Source organism: Equus quagga, chromosome 12, assembly GCF_021613505.1.
Source record: "Equus quagga isolate Etosha38 chromosome 12, UCLA_HA_Equagga_1.0, whole genome shotgun sequence".
Lineage (NCBI taxonomy): Eukaryota > Metazoa > Chordata > Mammalia > Perissodactyla > Equidae > Equus > Equus quagga.
In genome coordinates, this window is record NC_060278.1 from 4210209 (window position 1) to 4231885 (window position 21677).

General features: G+C 36.3%; 1 protein-coding gene across 1 annotated transcript in view; it reads right to left on the reverse strand.

The window, feature by feature from the left end:
* CCDC7 (coiled-coil domain containing 7) overlaps nt 1-21677 on the reverse strand; it is a 485718-nt gene that overhangs the window by 458089 nt on the left and 5952 nt on the right. Inside the window, exon 3 of the mRNA XM_046679053.1 lies at nt 21539-21622. Within this exon, the coding sequence (XP_046535009.1) occupies nt 21539-21622 (84 nt within the window). The remainder of the gene's footprint in view (nt 1-21538; nt 21623-21677) is intronic.

The following is a 21677-nucleotide window of genomic DNA, read 5'->3' on the forward strand; positions in this document are numbered from 1 at the left end:
TATGAAGAAATAAAAACTTTGTCAGAGATAACCATGTAGTTAAATATTAAATGCAAAAAATAGTGTATTTTTGGTTTTTAAATCCTATTTTTTCTATGTGATAGGAAAGACAAAAGTATAAAGCAATAATTATAAATCTATGTAATTGAGCACACAATGTATAAAGATCCAATTTATGACAAATAACTAAAAGGGAAAGGATGAAGCTATATAAAAACAGATATTTTGTATGGTTTTGAAGTAGACTTAGTATTAATTCAAAGCATACTATTATAAGTTCACAATGCTGGTTGTAACCCTAAGGTAACCACTAAATAAATAATTTAAAATATATAAAAAAGGGAAATAAGAAAAGAATCAAAACAGTATACTACCAAAAAAAATCAATTAAGCCAAACAGAAGGAATTAATGGAGGAAATGAGGAAAAAAGAAAAAAGAAAGTATGACATACAGGAAAAAAATAGCAAAATGGCAGAAATATATCCTCCATGATAGGTAGTTACTTTAAATATAGATTAAACTCTGCAAGCAAAAAGCAGAGATTGACAGAATTGGCTTTTTTGATGATCTAACTATATGTTGTCTACAAGAGACTCATTCTGGATCCAGACACAAATAGGTTGAAAGTAAAAGGACAGATAAAGATATTCTATGCAAATAGTAACCAAAAAAAGCTAGCATGGTGATAAAAATATCAGACATAACTGTATTTAAGTCAAAAACTATTACAAGAGACAAAGATTGACATTATATATTGAAAAGGGTCAATTCATCAAAAAGATATAACATTTATATATGCTGCAAACAACAGTCACAAATATATGAAGCAAACAAGACAGAATTGAAGTAAGAAAAAGACACTTCTACAATAATATTCATAGAAGTCAATACCCCACTTTCAATATAGAAAGAATATCCAGATAGAAGAACAACAGGGAATTAAAGGACTTGAGCAATACTAGACCAACTGAGACCAACGGATATATGTAGAACACTCCACCCAACAACAGAATACACATTCTTCTCAAGTGGACATGGAATATGCTCCAGGATAGACCATATGTTTAATCACAAAACAAGTCTCAATACATGTAAAAGATCTAAATAATACAAAGTATCTTCTCTGACCACAATGGAATAAAGGTAGGGCTCAACAACAAAAGAAAAACAAAAATTCACAAATATGTGAAAATTAAACAGACTCTTAACCAACTAATGAGAGAAAGAGGACATCACAAGGGAAAAATCAGAAAATATTTAGAGATTAATGAGAATAAAAGCATAACCTACCACAATTTAAGGGCTGCAGCAAAAGCAGTGTCTAGAGGAAATTGTATAGCTGTAAATGCCTACATTCAAAGAAGAAAGATCTCACACCAATAACTTAACTTTATACCTGAAAGAAGTATAAAAAGAGAAGTAAATTAAACCCAAAGGTAGGAAAAGAAAAATAAAGCTTATAGATAAATGAAACAGAAACTAGAAGATCAATAGAGAGAATTGATGTAACCAATAGTTGGTTCTTTGAAAAGATCAACAAAATTGGAAAACCTTAAGACACTGATGAAACAAATTGAAGAAGACACAAATAAATGGAAAGATATTCTGTGCTCATGAATTGGAAGAATTAATACTCTTAAAATGTCCAGACTACCCAAATTAATCTACAGATTCAATCAAATCTCTGTCAAAATTCCAATGGCCAGAGACATCTTGAGAAAGAAGAAACCATCACACTCCCTTATTTCAAACTATATTACAAAGCTATAGTAATCAAAATAGCATGGTATTGATATAAAGACAGACATATAGATCAATAGAACAGAATAGAGACCAAGAAATAAACCCACATATATATGATTAATTAACTTACATTAGAGAAGCAAATAATATACAATAGGCACAGATGTTAGCTCAGGGCCAATCTTCCTCAGCAAAAAGAGGAGGATTGGTGGCAGATGTTAGCTCACGGCTAATATTCCTAAAAAAAAAGAATAAGGCAAGAGAGGGTCCAGCCTGGTAGTGTAGTGGTTAAGATCAGCACAGTCTGCCTCGGTGGCCCACGGTCATAGGTTCAGATCCTGGGCGAGGACCTACACCACTCATCAAGCCATGCTGTGAAGGTGTCCCACATACAAAATAGAGGAAGATAGGCACAGATGTCAACTCAGGGCCACTCTTCCTCAAGCAAAAAGAGGAAGATTGGCTACAGGTGTTAGCTCAGAGCCACTCTTCCTAACCAAAAGAAAAAACAAAACAAAAAAGACAAGAGATGTGTTGACAAGGATGTGGAGAAACAGGAACCCTTGTGCACTGTTGATAGTAATGTAAACTGGTGCAGCCACTATGGAAAACAGTACAGAAATTCATCAAAAATTAAAAATAGAACTATCATATGATCCAGCAATTCCACTTCTGGGTATTTATCTGAAGAAAATGAAAACACTGACTCAAAAAGATATACACAACTCCATGTTCAATGCAGCATTATTTACAATAGCCAAGATATGGAAACAATGTAAGTGTCCATCAATGGATGAGTGGATAAAGAAAATGTAGTATACGTGTGTGTGTATACACATATAATGGAATATCATTCAGCTAAAAAAAAGAATGAAATCTTGACATTTGTGACAACATGGATGAACCTTGAGGGCATTATGCTAGGTGAAATGAGTCAGACAGAGAAAGACAAATATTGTATGATCTCACTTATATGTGGCAGCAAAAACAAAATAAAACCAAAAACCAAGCTCATAGATCAAATATATTGTGGTTGCCAAAGGTAGGGGGTGGGAGAAGAGGAAAATGGGTGAAGAAGGTCAAAACATACAAACTTCTAGTTATAAAATAAATAAGTCATGGGGATGTAACGTAGAGTATGGTGACTACAGTTAATAATACTGTATTGCATATTTGTAAGTTGTTAAAAGAGTAAATCTTAAAAGTTCACATCACAAGAAAAAAAATTGTGCAACTAAGGATAGTGATGGATGTCAACTAGACTTATTTAGTGATCATTTTACAATATATACAAATATCCAATTATGTTGTACACCTGAAACTAATATAATGTTATATGTCAATTATACTTAAATAAAAAAAATTGGCAAACCTTCAGCTAAACTGACTAAGAAAAAGGGGAAGATTCAAATTACTAAAATCAAAAATGAGACATTACTACTGACCTTAAAGAAATAAAAAAGTATTATAAGAGAACACTATGAACAATTGTATGGCAACAAATTAGATAACCCAGATGAAATGGAAAAATTCCTAGAAACACATAAAATACCAAAATTGATGTAAGAAGAAATAGAAAATCTGACCAGACCTCTAACAAGTAAAGATAATAAATAAGTAATCAAAAACCTCCCAACAAAGAAAATCCCAGGAGAAGATGGCTTCACTGGTGAATTCCACAAAACATTTAAAGAACTGATACCAATTCTTTTCAAATTCTTCCCAAAAACAGAAGAGGAGGAAACAATTCCTAACTCATTCTATGTGGCCAGCTCTGATAGCAAGGCCAGGCAAAGACATCAGAGCATAACTACAGACCAATATCTCTTATGAATATAGGTGCAAAAATCCTCAATAAATAATAGCAAATCAAATTAAGCAGCAGATTAAAATGATTATACATCATGACCAAGTGAGATTTATTCCTGGAATGTAAGGGTGGTTCAACACACAAAAATCAATCAATATAATACATCACATTAATAAAACGAAGGAAAAAAAACACATGGTCATCTCAGTTGAGTGGAAAGCACATTTGACAAAATCCAACACAATTTCATGATGAAAAACAAAAAATAAAAACATGCAACAAACTATGAATAGGAAAAACTTCCTCAGCATGATAAACGGCATTTATGAAAATACCACAGCTAACATCATACTTAAATGGTGAAGGGCTGAAAAATCTTCCCTTAAGTTCAGGAACAAGATAAGGATGCCCACTTTAGCACTTCTGTTCAACACTGAACTAGAAGTTCTAGCCAGAGCAATTGGGCAAGAAAAAGAAACAAAAGGCATCCAAATTGGGAAGGAAGAAGTAAAACTATCTCTAGTCACAAACGACATGATCTTATGTACATAAAATCCTAGCTAATCCACATCAAAAAAGATTAGAGCTAATAAATTCAGTAAAGTTGCCAGATGCAAAATCAGTTGTATTTCTATACACTAGCAATGAACAATCTGAAAATAAAATTAACAAAACAATTCCCATTACAATAGCATCAAAAAAATAAAATACTTAGAAATAACTTTAACCAAGGAGTTGCAATCTTTGTACACTGAAAACTACAAAATGTTGCTAAAAGAAATTAAACACTAAATAAATGGAAAGATGTCTCGTGTTCTGGATTGGAAGACTTAATATTGTCAAGATGGCAATACTTCCCCAGTTGATCTACAGATTCAATTCCTATCAAAATCTCAACAGGCTTCTTTGCAAACATGGCAAAGCCAATCCTAAAATTCATATGGAATTGCAAAAGGCAAAATAATGCTTAAAAAGAACAAAGAGGGGGCCAGCCTGGTAGCATAGTGGTTAAGTTGGCACACTCCACTTTGGAAGCCCAGGGTTCACAGGTTCAGATTCCAGGCACGGACCCAGCACCACTCATCAAGCCACACTGTGGCAGCATCCTACATAAAATAAAGGAAGATTGGCACAGATGCCAGCTCAGCAACAATCTTCCTCAAGCCAAAAAAGAGGAATACCAGCAACAGATGTTAGCTCAGGGCCAATCTTCCTCACACACAAAAAAAAGAACAAAGATTCACAGTTCCCCATTTCAAAATTTACTACAAAGTTACAGTAAGTCAGAAAAGTTTAGTATTTGTGTAAGGATAGATATACACACATCAAAGGAACAGAAATGAGAGCATGGAAATAAAGTCATATATTTACAGTCAACTGATTTCAACAAAAGTGCCAAGAAAAGTGGGGAAAGAAGAGTTTCTTCAAAAAATGGCACTGGGACAACTGGAAATACTCATGCAAAACAATGAAGTTGCACCCCTATTTCATGCCTTATACTAAAATGCACTCAAAACAGGAAAAAGATCTAAATGTGAGAGATAAAACTATTAAATTGTTAAAAGAAAACATATGGGTAAATATTCATGATCTTAGTTTTGGCAATGGAGTCTTAGACATGACACCAAAAGCTCAAGCAATGAAAGAAAAAACAGATAAATTGGACTTCAGCAAAATTAAAACTTTTGTGGATCAAAGAATATTACCAAAACTTAAAGACAATCTACAGAATAGTAAAAAATATTTGCAAATCATGTATCTGATGAGGGATTTGTATCCCGAATATATAAAGCGCCCTTACAGCTCAATAGTAAAAAGATATATAATCCAATTAAAATACAAGGAAAGGACTGAATAGACATTTCTCCAAAGAAAATATACAAAGAATCAACAAGAACATGATCATTAGTATCATTCGTCAGTAGGGAAATAAAAATCAAAACCACAATGAGGTATCACTTTACTTATATCCACTAGGATGGCCATAATGAAAAAAAAAACAGAAAATAACAAATATTGGTGATAATGTGGAGAAAATGGAACTCTTGTACATCACCATTGGGAACGTAAAATGGTGTAGTCACTGTGGAAAAAGTTTGATAACATTATGGACTAAAATGTGTCCCATCAAAATTCATATGTTGAAGTCCCAGTCCCTAGTATCTGAAAATGTATTTGGTGATAAGGTCCTTAAGAGGTGATTAAGATAAAAGGAGGCCATTAGGGTGAGGCCTTAATCCAATATGACTGATCTTCCTCTAAGAGAGAGAGACACCAGAGGCACACGGAGTGATGACCATGTGAAGCAGCAGCAAGAGGGCAGCCGTCAACAAGCCAAGGAGAGAGGCCCCAGAGGAAACCAATCCTGCTTGCACCTCGATATTTGACTTCCAGCCTCCAGAACTATGAGAAAATAAATTTCTGTTGTTTAAGCCACGTAGTTTGTGATTTTTTTTTTTTATGGAAGCTCTAGAAAACTAACAAAAGTAGTTCCTCAAAGTTAGACATAGAATTACTATATAACCCAGCAAGTCCATTCCTAAGTATATATCAAAAGAATTGAAAACAGGTATTCAAACAAGTACTTATACACAAATGTTCACAGTAGCACAATTCACAATAGCCAAAAAGTATAAATATCCCAAATGTCCACCAACAGATGAATGTATAAACAAAATGTGGATATAGAAGAGGGATACCATCAAGACGGCAACATAGGTCATTTCTGACTTCAGTCCCCCTCACAAAAACACCAATCAAGAACTATCCATAACATCATTGTGAAGATCCTAGAACACAGGGGTGAGGCTGAAGCACACCTCTGGACCACAGAGACCAAGTAGGACTTCATTAGAAGGGTAAGAAGAGCAGCTTCACTCTGACCACATCATCCCTCCCCAGGCTGGCACAGTGCCACACCAAGAGGGCACCCATGGGCCTATGGTTCCTCCAGTAAGAAAGAGAGCCCAAGGTGGACATTCAGCTCCCCCAGCATCTTGGGTCGCTTCCCAGGAGACCCAGTGAGGTCTCACCTCACGGGGATTGTGGAGGGAATCTGTAGGGCTTAACTACTGCAGATCAGATTGCAACAGAGAAGTGGGGTGGGGCTGACAGCAATCAGCACTTGGAGCATGGCAGACTGAGTCCCTACTTATAGCAGCATCAAAGTGGAAATCCCAACCAGCACCCAAGATGGTGGCCCCATCTGATCAGACAACTTGGTGCACAGTTCTGCCTGATTAAGGACCCTAAACAATGAGCATTGCTGGCCTTGGAACCTGTGGACCACAGAGACCAAGACACCTCTTGTCATTGCCCTGCCTGAGGAGGGAAGCTAATTCACAATTCCACCTACTACTGAATGTATCCCCTCCCCCTGCCCTGCTCAATCAGGAAGCCTGGCTGAAACACCTGGAAAGGTGCATAGCCCAGCAGCACTCAAGCAGAGAGCCCAGCCAGTGGCTCTGCCCAACAGCAGAGCCAGGACAGTGGCCCTGTCTGACCAGGGTACCTGGTCCACAGCTCTGCCTGATTCAGGACCCTAAACAATGGGTACTGTCAGCCTTGGAGTCTACTCTGCTGCCCTGCCTGGGCAAGGAAGCTAATTCATAGCCCTCTCTAATGCTGAGTGCTGCCCCCAACACAATCAGGAAACCTAGCCAGAGTATTTGAAAAGATAAGCATCCTAGCAACTTGAGTAAAGAGCCTGGCATGTGCTCTGTTCATTTGCAGAGGTAAGCCAGTGGCCCTGAATGAGCAGGGGACTTAGTGCACAGTTCTGCGTGATTAAGGTCCCCAAACAATGAGCTGTACTGGCCTTGGGGACTGCTCTGCTCTGCTACCCCACCCAGATAGTGAAGCTAATGCGTAACCCCACCTACTGCTGAGTATAGTACCCAGTTCCACCCAATGAGGAAGCCCAATCAAAGAATTCAGGCAACTATGGAGCCCATTCTACAGCTGTGCTAAGGAAGGGACCCAAGCTAGCAATCCTATCCAGCTGTTCCTGGCAAATGGCAATTCCCCCAACCTCAGAGCTCAGGCAGTGACCTCATCCAAAAATAGACCCCAGTGGCAAGCGCCACCTGCCCAAGGATGCTACCAGCTGACCTATCCAGAGCCCCAAGTTGAACAGACTGGTGAAGGACTGTATCTTCCAAAGCAAACCTGTAAAGTCTGGAAGAGGAGGCCACTTACTCAAATGTCTAGATACCAATGTAAAGTATCAAGGATCACAAAAAAATTAGATAAATATGACATCACCAAAGGAAACTAAAAAGGCTCCAATAACTGACCCTAAAGAAATGGAGAACAATGAACTATCTGACAAAGAATTCGGAATAATTCTCTTAAAGAAGTTTAGTGAACTTTAAGAACAAACACAACTAAATGAAATTAGGAAAACAATGCATGAACAAAAGAAATAGAAACCATGAAAAAAAAAACAGAAATCCTACAGCTGCAGAATATAATGACGGAAGTAAAGAGTTCAATAGAGAGCTTCAACAGCAGACGTAACTAGGCAGAAGCATCAGTGAACTAAAATAAAGGTCATTTGAAATTATCCAGTCAGAGGAGCAACAAGAAAAAAGAATGAAAAAGGGTGATGAAAGCCTATAGGCTTTATAGGACACCAGTAAAAAAGAAAACAACATACATATTAAGGGAATCCCAGAAGAGAAGAAAAAGAAAAATACACAGAAAGTATATTTAAAGCAAAAATGGGAGAATTTGGAAGACAGGAGTGTACGAAGACTCTGAACTTGCCTCCTCCCATAGTCACAACAAACCTAAAACTACTGTGGCAAAATTTCCTCTGAGAGAGATCTGGAACCTGGATAAAAAGAAATCCCACAATAAGGGACAACACAGAGAGGGGTGGAAGAGGCAGAGATACAGCCCTGCTGAGGAAAAATGTACACCCTAGCCATGACATTTCATGATCAGGAGTGATCTCAGAGATATAGAATTTTTCCCAGAGGAGCAGGGAGTTCAAGCTCCACATTACACACTCCAGCCCTTAGATCCAGCACAAGAGAGACTAGATCCCAAAATAACTAGCTTAGAAAAACAAAGGAGAATATGCACAGGAAAACTATAGAACTTCAGGGAAAGGAAAACCTGCTCTTAAAGGGCCCACACACAGACTTACTCAACACTGAAACCAGCACAAAAACACCAGACAGAAAAGTGCATAGTTTATTGGTAAAAGAGACTCACTTACTAAGATGAGAGCACATCCTGGAGATGCAGGAAGTGTTTGGGCTCACCCGCCGCCTCAGGGACTGAGACATGGGTGGCAGCCATTACTGTGACCTAGTTCAGCCATGCTGACACAGATGCTGGCAGACACCATTGGAATCCTTCCTCTAGCCTGTTAGTGCAGGGGTGTGCTCCGCCCACTAGAGCACCTGAGGTAATCAAGTACAGCCAAGCAGCACAAGCAGCATGCCCTAGAGACTGGCCACACCCACCAGCAAGCTCACAGCAGACTTGTACCAGTGGGCCTCGCAAACAGCCACACAGGGGATCTGTCCCAACTACCAACTCCTTAAATGGTTGTGTGTTGCCAATCTGCCCCACCCATTAGCACACTTGAAGCAGCTGTGCAGTGCAGGGCTACACAGCCAGTATGTGCCAGAGGCCTGCCCCAACCAAAAGCAACATGCCACAGCTACATGCCACAAAGCTAACCACACCAGAGGCCTGCCCACCCATCAACATATCCAAGGCAGCTGAGGACTGCAGGAGCATACAGCCAGCCAGACCAGGGGCCTGCAGCAGTTCTGTATCCCTGGGCCTAACAACCAGCCACAGTGGGGGCCTGACTTGCTCACCAGCAAAACCATGGTAGTTGTGTGCTACCAGACCTTGCAGCCAGCTGTGCCAGGGGCTTTCCCCACCCAATAACGTGTCCATAGCAGCTACATGTGCCCAGACCTCACAACCAGCTGGCCCAGGGGCCACCTCAGCCTACCCACACACCTGCAGCAACAGCAACCCCACCAAAACATAAGGGCACATGCAGTCCACAAAGGGGACCCCCCTGGAGCATTTGGCATGGGTGACAAGAAAGGAGCATGCTGCTGGGCCCCATAAGACACCTCCTACATAAAGCCACATTTCCAAAATTGTGTGACATATACATAGAAATAAGCACAGAGAAGTAGGCAAAATGATGAGACAAAGGAATATGTTCCAAATAAAAGAACAGGACAAACCCTCAAAAAAAGAACTAAATGAAACAGAGTAAACAATCTACCTGATAAAGAGTACAAAGTAATGATCATTAGGATGCTCACTGAACTGAGAAGAATAGATGAACACAGTTAGAACTTCAACAAAGAATTAGGAAACATAAGAAAGAACCAATCAGAGCTGAAGAACACAACAAAGGAAATGAAAAATACACTAGAGTGAATCAAAAGCAGAATAGATGACACAAAAGAATGAATCAGTGATCTGGACAAAAGAGTAGAGGAAATCACCCAAGCAGGACAAAAAAAAAGAAAAAAGAATTTAAAAGAATGAGAACAGGTCTAAGGCACTTCTGGGACAACATCAAGCATGCTAACATTCACATTATAGGTGTCCTAGTAAGACAAAAGAAAACAAAGGAGCAGAGAACTTATTTGAAGAAAGAATAGCTGAAAAATTCCCTAACCTGGGAAAGGAAACAGACATCCAAGTACAGGAAGCACAGAGAATACCAAACAAGATGAACCCAAAGAGGCCCACACCAAGACACATTATAATTATAAATGTCAAAAATTAAAGATGAAGAGAGAGTCCTAAAAGCTGCAAGAGAAAAGCAACAAGTTGCATGCAAAGGAAAATCCCATAAGGCTACCAGCTGATTTCTCAGCAGAAATCTTACAGGCTAGAAGGGAGTGGCACCATATATTTAAAATGTTGAAAGGAAAAAACCTACAACCAAAAATACTCTATCGAGCAAGGTTATCATTCAGAATGGAAGGAGAGATAAAGAGTTTTCCAGACAAGCAAAAACTAAAGGAGTTCATCACCACCAAACTGGCCTTAGAAGAAATGTTAAAGAGACTTATTTAAGTGAAAAAGAAAAGGCCGGAAATAGGAATAAGAAAATTATCAAAGAAACAATATCATTGGTAAAGGTAAATATACAGTAAAAGTAATAGATCAACCACCTATAAAGCTACTATGAAGGTCAAAAGACAAAAGTACTCAAATCATCTATGTCTATAACAAGAGGTTAAGGGATACACAAAAATAAAAAGGCAAAATATGATGTCAAAAACATAAAATATTGGGTTGTGGAGTAAAAGTGAAAGGCTTTTAGTAAGAGCTCAAACTTAAGAGACCATCAACTTAGTACAGATTGCTATTTACATAGGCTATTATATATGAACCTCACAGTAACCACAAACCAAATACCTATAATAAATACACAAAAACTAAAGATAAAGGAACCCAAACATAACACTAAAGAAAGCCATCAAATCACAAGGGAAGAGAGCAAGAGAAGAAGAAAGGAACAGAGAAGAACTATAAAAACATCCAGGAAAAAAGTAACAAAATGGCAACAAGTACATACTGGTCAATAGTTAATTTTAATGTAAAGGGACTAAATGTTCCAATCAAAAGACACAGGGTGGCTAAGGCCCATACATATGCTGCACACAAGAGATACACTTCAGACCCAAAGACACAAACTGAAAGTGAACGGATGGAAAAAGATATTCCAAGCAAATGGAAATCAAAAGAAAGCTGGAGTAGCAATACTTATATCAGTAAAATAGACTTTACTTATATCAGTAAAATAGACTTTAAAACAAAAACTGAGATAAGAGAGAAAGAAGAGCACTACATAATGACAAAGGGAACAATCCAACAAGAAAATATAATGCTTGTAAATATCTATGTGCACAATATAAGAGCACCTAAATACATAAAGCAAATATTAACAGACATAAAAGAAATTGACAGTAACACAATAATAGGAGGAGACTTTAACACTCCACTTACATCAATGGATAGATCATCCACACAGAAGAGCAATAAGAAAACATCGGCCTTAAATGACACATTAGAGCAGATGGATTCAGCAGATATATACAGAACATCCCATCCAAAGACTGAAAAATACACATTCTTTTTGAACGCACATGGAACGTTCTCCAGGATAGAAACATATTAGGCCACAAAACAAGTCTCAATAAATTTAAGATTGAAATAATATCAGGTATCTTTTCCAACCACAACAGTATGAAACTAGAAATCAACTACAAGAAGAAAGTTGGAAAGTCATAAATATGTGGAGATTAAACAAAGTGCTATAACAATTACTAAGTCAATGACTAAATCAAAAGAGAAGTTAAAAAATACCCAGAGACAAGTGAAATTGAAAATATGACATACTAAAATCTATGGAATACAGCAAAAGTGGCACTAAGAGGGAAGTTTATAGCAATGCAGGCCTACCTTTCTTGTTCAAAAAACAAGAAAAATCTCAAATAAACAATCTAACATTACATCTAAAGGAAGTAGAAAAAGAAGAACAGATGAAGCCCAAAATTAGTAGAAGGAAGAAAATAAAAATCAGAGCAGAAATAAATGAAATAAAGACTAAAAAGACAGAAAAGATCAACGAAACCAAAAGCTGGTTCTTTGAAAAGATAAACAAAACTGACAAACCCTTAGGTAGACTCACTAAAAAAAAAAGAGAGAAGACTCTAATAAATAAAATCAGAAATAAAAGAGAAGAAATTACAATGGACACCAATTGTAATACATTTGGTGTATTACAAACAATTGTATACACCAATTGCTGTATACAATTGTACAACTATAATACAGATAATTATAAGACAAATATAAACAATTATAAGAGAATCCTACAAAAAACTATGTGCCAACAAATTGGATAACCTAGAAGAAATGGATAAACTCTTAGAATCATACAATCTCCCAAAACTGAATCAAGAATAAATAGAGAATCTGACTAGACCAATCACAAGAGATCAAAACAGTAATCAAAAATTTCCCAGAAACAAAAGTCCAGGACCAGAAGGCTTCTACGGTGAATTCTAACAAACATTCAAAGAAGATTTAATACCTATCCTTCTCAAAATATTCCAAAAAATTGAGGATAAGGGGATGTTTCCTAACTCATTTTACAAGGCCAACATTACCCTGATACAAAACCAGATAAGGGGAACACAAAAAAGCAAAATTACAGGCCGATATCACTGATGAACATAGATGCAAAAATCCTCAACAAAATATTAACAAATTGAATACAGCAATCCATTAAAAGGATCACACACCATGATCAATTGGAATTTATTCCAGGGACCCAGGGATGGTTCAACATCCAAAAGTCAATGTGACACACCACACTAACAAAAAAATCACATGATCATCTCAATAGATGCAGAGAAAGCATTTGACAAGATTCAACACCCATTTATGATTAAAAAAAAAAAAAACTTTCAATAAAATGGGAATAGAAAGGAAAGTACCTCAACATAACAAAAGCCATATACAACAACCCCACTGCCAACATCATACTCAATGGTAAAAAACTGAAACCTATTTCTCTAAGAACAGGAACAAGACAATGATCCCCTGTCACTACTCTTATTCAACATAGTATTGGAAGTGCTAGTCAGTGCAAATAGGCAGGAAAAAGAACTAAAATGGATAAAAACTGGAAAGGAGAAGTAAAACTGTCACTATTTGTGGATGACAGGATTCTATACATAGAAAACCCTAAAGACTCCACCAAAAAAACTATTAGAAATAATCAACAACTACAGTAAAGTTATAGGCTACAAAAACCAACACACAAAAATCAGTCTCATTTCTACACATGAACAACAAACCAGCAGAAAGAGAAAGCAAGAATACAATCCCATTCACAATCACAACAAAAAGAATAAAATACCTAGGAATAAATTTAACCAAGGAGGTGAAAGACCAGTACACTGTAAACTATAAGACATTATTGGAAGAAATTGAAGAAGACATAAAGAAATGGAAAGATATTCCATACTTATGGATTGGAAGAATTAACCATAATTAAAATGTCCACATTACCTATAGCAATCTACATATTCAATGTAATCCCAATCAGAATCACAATGGCATTTTTCACAGAAATAGAACATAGAAGACTACGATTTCTATGAAACAACAGAAGAACCAGAATAGCCAAAGCAATCCTGTAAAAAAGAACAAAGCTGAAGGTATCACACTCCCTGAATTCAAAATATACTACAAAGCTATAGTAATGGAAACAGCATGGTAGTGGCACAAAAAGAGACAAGACACACAGATCAATGGAAGAGAACTGATCCTAGAAATAAACCGACACATTTATGGACAGCTAATTTTTGACAAAAGAACCAGGGAACACACAATGGAGAAAGGAAAGTGTCTTCAATAAATGGTGGAAAAACTGGAGAACCACATGCAAAAGAATGAAAGTAGACTACTACCTTGGACCATACACAAAAATTAACTCAAAATGGGATTGAAGACTTGAATGTAAGACCTGACACCACAAAACTCCTAAAAAAAAATAGGCAGTATGCTGTTTAACATTGGTCTTAGTAGTATCTTTTTGAATACCATATCTTCTCAGGCAAAGGAAACAGAAGAAAAAATAACTGGGACTACATCAAACTAAAAAGCTCCATACAGCAATTTAACCATCAGGAAAATGTAAAAACAACCTACCAATCAGGAGACAATATTTGCAAATCATATATCCAATAACGGGTTAATATCCAAAATATATAAAGACCTCATACAACTCAACAACAAAGAAACAACCCAATCAAAAACAGGGTAAAGGATATAAACAGACATTTTTCCAAAGAAGATATATATATATGGTCAACAGGCACATGAAAAGATGTTCAACATCACTAATTATTAGAAATGCAAATCAAAACCACAAGGAGATATCACCTCATGCCCGAAAGAACGGTTATTATTAAAAAGACAAGAAATAACAAGAGTTGGAGAGGATGTGGAGAAAAGGGAACTCTCATACACTGCTGGTGGGAGTGCAAACTGGTGCAGCCACTATGGAAAACACTGTAGAGATTCCTCCAAAAGTTAAAAACAGAAATACCATATGATCCAACTATTTCACTTATGGGTATTTAACCAAAGAACAGGAAAACACTGATTCAAAAAAATATAAGCACCCTTATGTTCACTGCAGCATTATTCACAGTAGCCAAGACTTGGAAGCAACCCAAGTGCCCATCAACTGATGAATGGATAAAGAAGATAGATAACGGAATACTACTCAGACGTAAAAGAACACAAAATCTTGCCATTTGCAACAATATGGATGGACCTTGAGGGTATTATGCTACGCAAAATAAGTCAGACAGAGAAAGATAATTACCATATGACTTCACTTATATGTGGAAGACAAAACAACAAAAACAAACAAATACATAGATACCGAAAACAGATTGGTGGTGACCAGAGGGGAAGAGGGCATATGGAGGCCAAAAGGTGTATGGTGACAGGTGGCAACCAGACTTTTGGTGGTGAACATGATGCAGTCTATACAAAAGTCAAAATATAACATTGTACACCTGAAATTTATATAATGTTATAAACCAATGTGACCTCAATAAAAATAAATAATAATGTAAGTAAAAAATAAATCAATAAATAAACAATAAGGATTCCATGAGACATGGAAAAGAAGGAAAAAAGCTCTCTTTATTCGGATTGCATTAAGTTTATAAAGGATATGACAATATACCTGGTGAACTCTACAGAATCAATGAAAAAAACTAACTCAAAACAAAGAATTCAAAAAAACAGCAGTACTTAATCAGCACAAAAAGTCAGTAACATTTATATACAAAAACAATAATCAGAAGATATAATGGATAAGAAAACCTAACTCAATAGCAAACAAAAAGATAAAACACTTAAGAATAAACAAAAAAGTTTAAATTTTTTTCTATATGGAGAAAACAAAGCACTGTTTAAACATTATACTATATTTGAACAACTAGAAACACATCCCTTTTCCTTGATTAGGATTTCTCAACATCACCAAGATGTCAGTTCTTCCTAGATTTATCTATAATTTTAATGCAATTCCATTAAGTTATATCAATGAGCTTTCTTACGAAGCTATTTCTTGAGACCTAAAGTTTATATCAAAAAAATAAACATGTAAGAATAGCTAGTATATTAGTTTCCAAGGGCCACCATAACAAACTACCAACAAACTAAGTGGTTTAAAACAAAAAATCATTCTCTCACAGTTCTGGAGGTCAGAACGCCAAAATCGAGGTGTCAGTAGAGCTTGACTCCCTCGAGAGGTTCTAGAGGAGATTCCTTTCCTCAACTCTTTCCAGCTTCTGGTGATTCTAAGCATTCCTTGGCTTGTGGATACTTAACTCCAGTCTCTGCTTCTGTCTTCTCATGACCTTGTCCTCTGTGGCTTCTCCTTTTCTATCTCTTATAAGGATACTTGTCATTGAATTTAAGACCCAGTTGGTTACACAAGATGATCTCATCTCAAGATCCTTAACTTAATTACATATATAAAGACCCGGTTTCCAAATAATGACTCATAGTTAATGGGGATAAAGACGTAAACATATTTTTTGGGGTCCACAAATCAACCCACTAAAACTAAAAAAAAAAACACTAAAAAGTGAGAACTGTGAGGAAAGACAAGTTAGTCCTGGTAGACATTAAAACATTATAATTTTGAGCCAGCACCGATGGCCTAGTGGTTAAGTTCAGCATTCTCACTGCTTCAGCAGCTGTGGTTCACTTCCTGGTCACAGAAACACAGGACTTATCTGTCAGTAGCCATGCTGTGGTGGTGGCTCACGTAGAAGAACTTGAAGGACTTACAACTAGAATATACAACTATGCACTCAGGCTTTTGGGAGGGCAAATCTTCCCCAGCAAAATATATACATATATCACAATTACTTTTAATTATAATTAATTAAAACAATGTGGCACATAACAGACAGACCACCCAACAGAGAAAAAAAGGTCCAGATATAGACACAGACACATGTAGAATTCTAGTATATGATAATGACAGAATTGTGAGGGCAAAAATGTCTTTGAAACAAATAGTGTTAGAACAACTGCAAAGCCATCTGTTAGACAAAATTAAATAAAATTATATCCATTCTTCACACCATACACAAGAAGAACCTCTGCCTATCCAAAAAAATGAAATTTAAAATTACACCAATCTACCATTTCCAAAACCAGACAAAGCACACAAGAAAAGAAAACTACAAACCAATATCCCTGATTAATACTGATGCAAAAATCCAAAACAAAATACTAGCAAACAGAATTCAAAAACATATTAAAAAGATTATACAGCAAAACCAAGTAGGAATTATACCTGGAACACAGGATGACTCAATATATGTAATAATATGTAACAATATAATACACCACAAAAACAAAATGAATGACAAAACTACATGATCATCCCAATAGATGCAGAAAAAGCTTTTAACAAAAAATTCAACAATCTTGACAAAATTAATAAGAACAGTCAATAAACTAAGAATATAAGTCAATTAGGCTCACATGTGAGAGGATGGACTATAATTAGTTCTTGGGTGGCAAACATGATGTAATCTACACAGAATTCGGAATATATTATGATGTACATCCAAAAGCTATATAACGTTATAATCCAATGTTACTGCAATTAAAATAAATTAATTTTTTTAAAAAAACTAAGAATATAAGGAAACTAACTCAACATAAAAATCCATACGTGAACAGGTCACACAAACACCATACTCAATGGGGAAAGACTGATAGCTTTTCCTCTAAGATCAAGAAGAAGGCAAGGCTGCCCACTTTCACCATCACTATTCAGCATAGTACTAGAATTTCTAGATAGAGCAATTAGAAAAGAAAAAAATAATAAAAGGCATACAAATTGGAAAACAAGAAGTAAAATTCTCTTTGTTTGCAAATGTCACAATGTATGTAGAAAACTCTAAAGATTCCACACACATACAAACACACAAAAAATGTTAGAACAAATGAATTCAGCAAAGTTGCAGGATACAAAATTAACATTTAAAGTCAGTTGTATTCCTACATGTTAACAAGGACCAATCCAAAAAGAAAATTAGGAAAACAATCGCATTTACTATAGCATCAAAAAAGATAAAAATATTTCAGAATAAATTTAACCAAGGAGATGAAAGATTTGTAAACAGAAAATTGTATATTTGTACAATATAAAACATTGCTGAAGGAAATCAAAGAAGATAGAGATAAATGGAAAGACATCCCATGCTCATGGATTGGAAGATTTATTCTTGTAAAAATGTCCATCCTATTCAAACTAATATGCAGATTCAATGAAATTCGTACCAAAATTCCAATGGCATTTTTTTCAGAAACATAAAAAACATACTAAAATTCATATGGAACCTCAAGGGACCTCGAATAGCCAAAACAATCTTGAAAAAGAAAAAGTTGGAGGCCTCAAATTTCCTGACTTCAAAATATACTACAAAGCAACAGTAATTAACACAGTGCCATGCTGGCATAAAGACAGATATATATGTACGCCTAAAACTAATACAATATTATACGTCAATTATATCCCAATTTTTAAAAATAAAAATATAGGGGCCAGCCCAGTGGTGCAGTGGTTAAGTGCGCATGTTCTGCTTTGGTGGCCTGGGGTTCGCCAGTTTGGATCCCAGGTGCAGACATGGCACTGCTTAGCAAGCCATGCTGTGGCAGGCGTCCCACATATAAAGTAGAGGAAGATGGGCACGGATGTTAGCTCAGGGCCAGCCTTCCTCAGCAAAAAGAGGAGGACTGGCAGCAGATGTTAGCTCAGGGCTAATCTTCCTCAAAAACAATTAAATAAATAAATAAATAAAATAAACATATAATTTAAAAGATCGATAGGCCAATAGAACAGAACTAATAACCGAGAAATAAACTCTTGCATATAAGTCAAAATAATTTTTGACAAGGGTACCAAGACAATAGAATGGGGAAAGAACAATCTCTTCAACAACTAATGCTGGGAAAACTGGATATCCACGTGCAAAAGAATAAAGTTCTACTCTTTCCTTACACCATATACAAATATTAAGTCAGAACGGATCCATGACCTAAATCTAAGATCTAAACCTATTAAACTGCTAGAAGAAAACAAGGGAAAAGCTTCAGGACATTGGATTTGGCAATGATATCTTGGACATGACACCAAAAGCCTAGGCTTAACAAAAGCAAAAACAAACAAGTGGGGCTACGTCAAACTAAAAAGTTACTGCACAGCAAAGGAAACAATCAACAAAATGGAAAGGGAGAAAATGTTTGCAAAGCACATATCTGATAACAGGCTAATAGCCAAAATATGTAAGGAACTAATACAACTCAACAGCAAAAAAACAGATAACCTGATTAAAAAATGGGAAAAGCACTTGCATAGATATTTTTCCAAAGAAGACATACAAATGGTCAAGAGGTACATGAAAAGGTGCTCAACAGCACTCATCATTAGGGAAATGCAAATCAAAACCAAGATGAAATATTATCTCACACTTATTAGAATAGCTATTATCAAAAAGACAGGAGAAAACAAATGTTGGCAAGAATGTGGAGAAAAGGGACCCCTTCTACCATTGGTGAGAAGGTTAAGTTGGTACAGCAACTACGGAAAACAGTATGAAGGTTTCTCAAAAATTTAAAAATATAAGTACCATGTGATACAGCAATCCCACTTCTGAGTATATACCCAAAGGAAACAAAATCATTATCTCAAAGAGATATCTGCACTCCAATGTTCATTGCAGCATTCATAATAGCCAAGATATGGAAACAACCGATGGATGACTAGATAAAGAAGTTGTAGTGTACACACACGCACGCACACACACACTGGAATATTATTCAGCCATAAAAAAGAAAGACATCCTGCCATTTGTGACACCACGGATGAATCTGGGAGACATTACACTAAGTGAAATAAGCCAGACACAGAAAGACAAATATTGCATGACCTCACTTACATATGGATCTTACAAAAAAAAAAAGACAAAAGGCAAACTCATAGTAACAGTGAATAGAATGGTGGTTACCAGGGGCTGGGGGGAGGGGGTCATAGGGAGTTATTGTTTAATGCATACAGAGTTTCAGTTTTGCAAGAGGAAAAGAGTTCTGAGATGGATGGAGGTGATGGTTGCACAACAATATGAATGTACTGAATACTACCGAACTGTACACTTAAAAAATGGTTAACAGGGGGCCAGCCCCATGGCCGAGTGGTTAAGTTCACATGCCTTGCTTCGATGACCCAGGGTTTCACCAATTCGGATCCTGGGCATGGACACGGCACCACGCATCAGGCCACACTGAGGCAGTGTCCCACACAGCACAACCAGAAGCACTCACAGCTAGAGTCTACAACTATGTACTGAGGAGCTTTGGGGAGAAGAATAAAAAAAAAAAAGAAGAAGATTGACAACAGTTGTAGCTCAGGTGCCAATCTTTAAAAAAAAAAAAAAAAAGAAAAGAAAAGATTAACAGGGCCAGCCCGGTGGCATAGCAGTGAAGTTCGCACGTTGTGCTTCAGCAGCCCAGGGTTGACTGGTTCGGATCCCGGGTGCGGACATGCCTGCTGCTTGTCAAGCCATGCTGTGCCAGGCGTCCCACATGTAAAGCAGGGGAAGATGGCCACAGATATTAGCTCAGGGCCAGTCTTCCTCAGCAAAAAGAGGAGGATTGGTGGCAGATGTTAACTCAGGGCTAATCTTCCTCAAAAAAGAAAATGGTTAACATAGTAAGCTTTATGGCATTGTGTATTTTACTAAAGTAAAAAATTTGGAAAAAATGTATATATCAATGTACATATAAATGTGTGTATATGTACACACACACACATATACACACATATGTGTATTTATTTTTTTCACAGCAAAACACGAGAAAATATATTCCAAAATGTTAATGGTGCTTATATATTAGAGTGAGATTACAGATAATTTGTTTTCGTATGTGCTTTTCTCACTTTTTCAAATGTTTCACAATAATACTTTTATAATCAGATACACAATAAACATTATTTTTCACAACTCAAAAAATAAGAAAGTGCATTATCAAATAGCAAGTGCAATATTATTTCATTTTTAAAAAATAATGTATATAACCATGGGAAAACAGGAAGGTAAATAAAAAGGTTAATAATGGTTGGTTATCTCAGGGAAATAGGATTTTGGTGATTTTTTATTTTCTTCTTTTTGCGCGTCTTTATTTTTTATCATGTGTGTGTGTGTGTGTGTGTGAGAGGAAGATTGGCCCTGAGCTACCCTCTGTTGCCAATCTTCCTCTTTTTGCATGAGGAAAACTGTCACTGAGCTAACATCTGTGCCAATTTTCCTCTGCTTTATATTGTGGGACGCCACCACAGCATGGCTTGACAAGTGGTGCTAGGCCTGTGCCCGGGATCCGAACCTGAGAATCCCAGGCCACCAAAGTGCAGCACGTGAACTTAACCACTATGCCACTGGGCCGGCCCAGACTTTATTTTTTAAATTTTCATTAATTATGACATATTACTTTTGTAATATAAACTTGCATTAAAAAACACAATAAAGTATAAATACTACATAAGAAAATACTAATGACCCAGTCAATGCTGTACTTAAAAATTCACAGATCTAAATGCCTATGTTAAGAATAAAGAAAAATAATGCTGTCTAATGCCTTTCCTAACTCCTTAAGGTGCTGTATCTAGACTAATGTTTCTGAATGGATTACCACATTGAAGTTTAAACAATCAATATAACTTTAAATATTTTATTACTAAAAGTATTAATAATTAATTTAATTATTAATTATCATTAATGTAATTAGTATTGTTGGTTTATTATTGATTGATAACAATTAAAATTATTAAAATATTGAGTAATATTTACACCTTGCAGTTTACACAGAATACATACATTACGTTCTTCCTTAACTGCTTCTTCTAACTGAGCTGCAAATTGTGAACAACATATCAAGAATGAACTCAGATCATCCCCAACCTTTTGAAAAGAATAACAAAACAGAAAGTTACTTTTATTTCAGAACCCATATGTA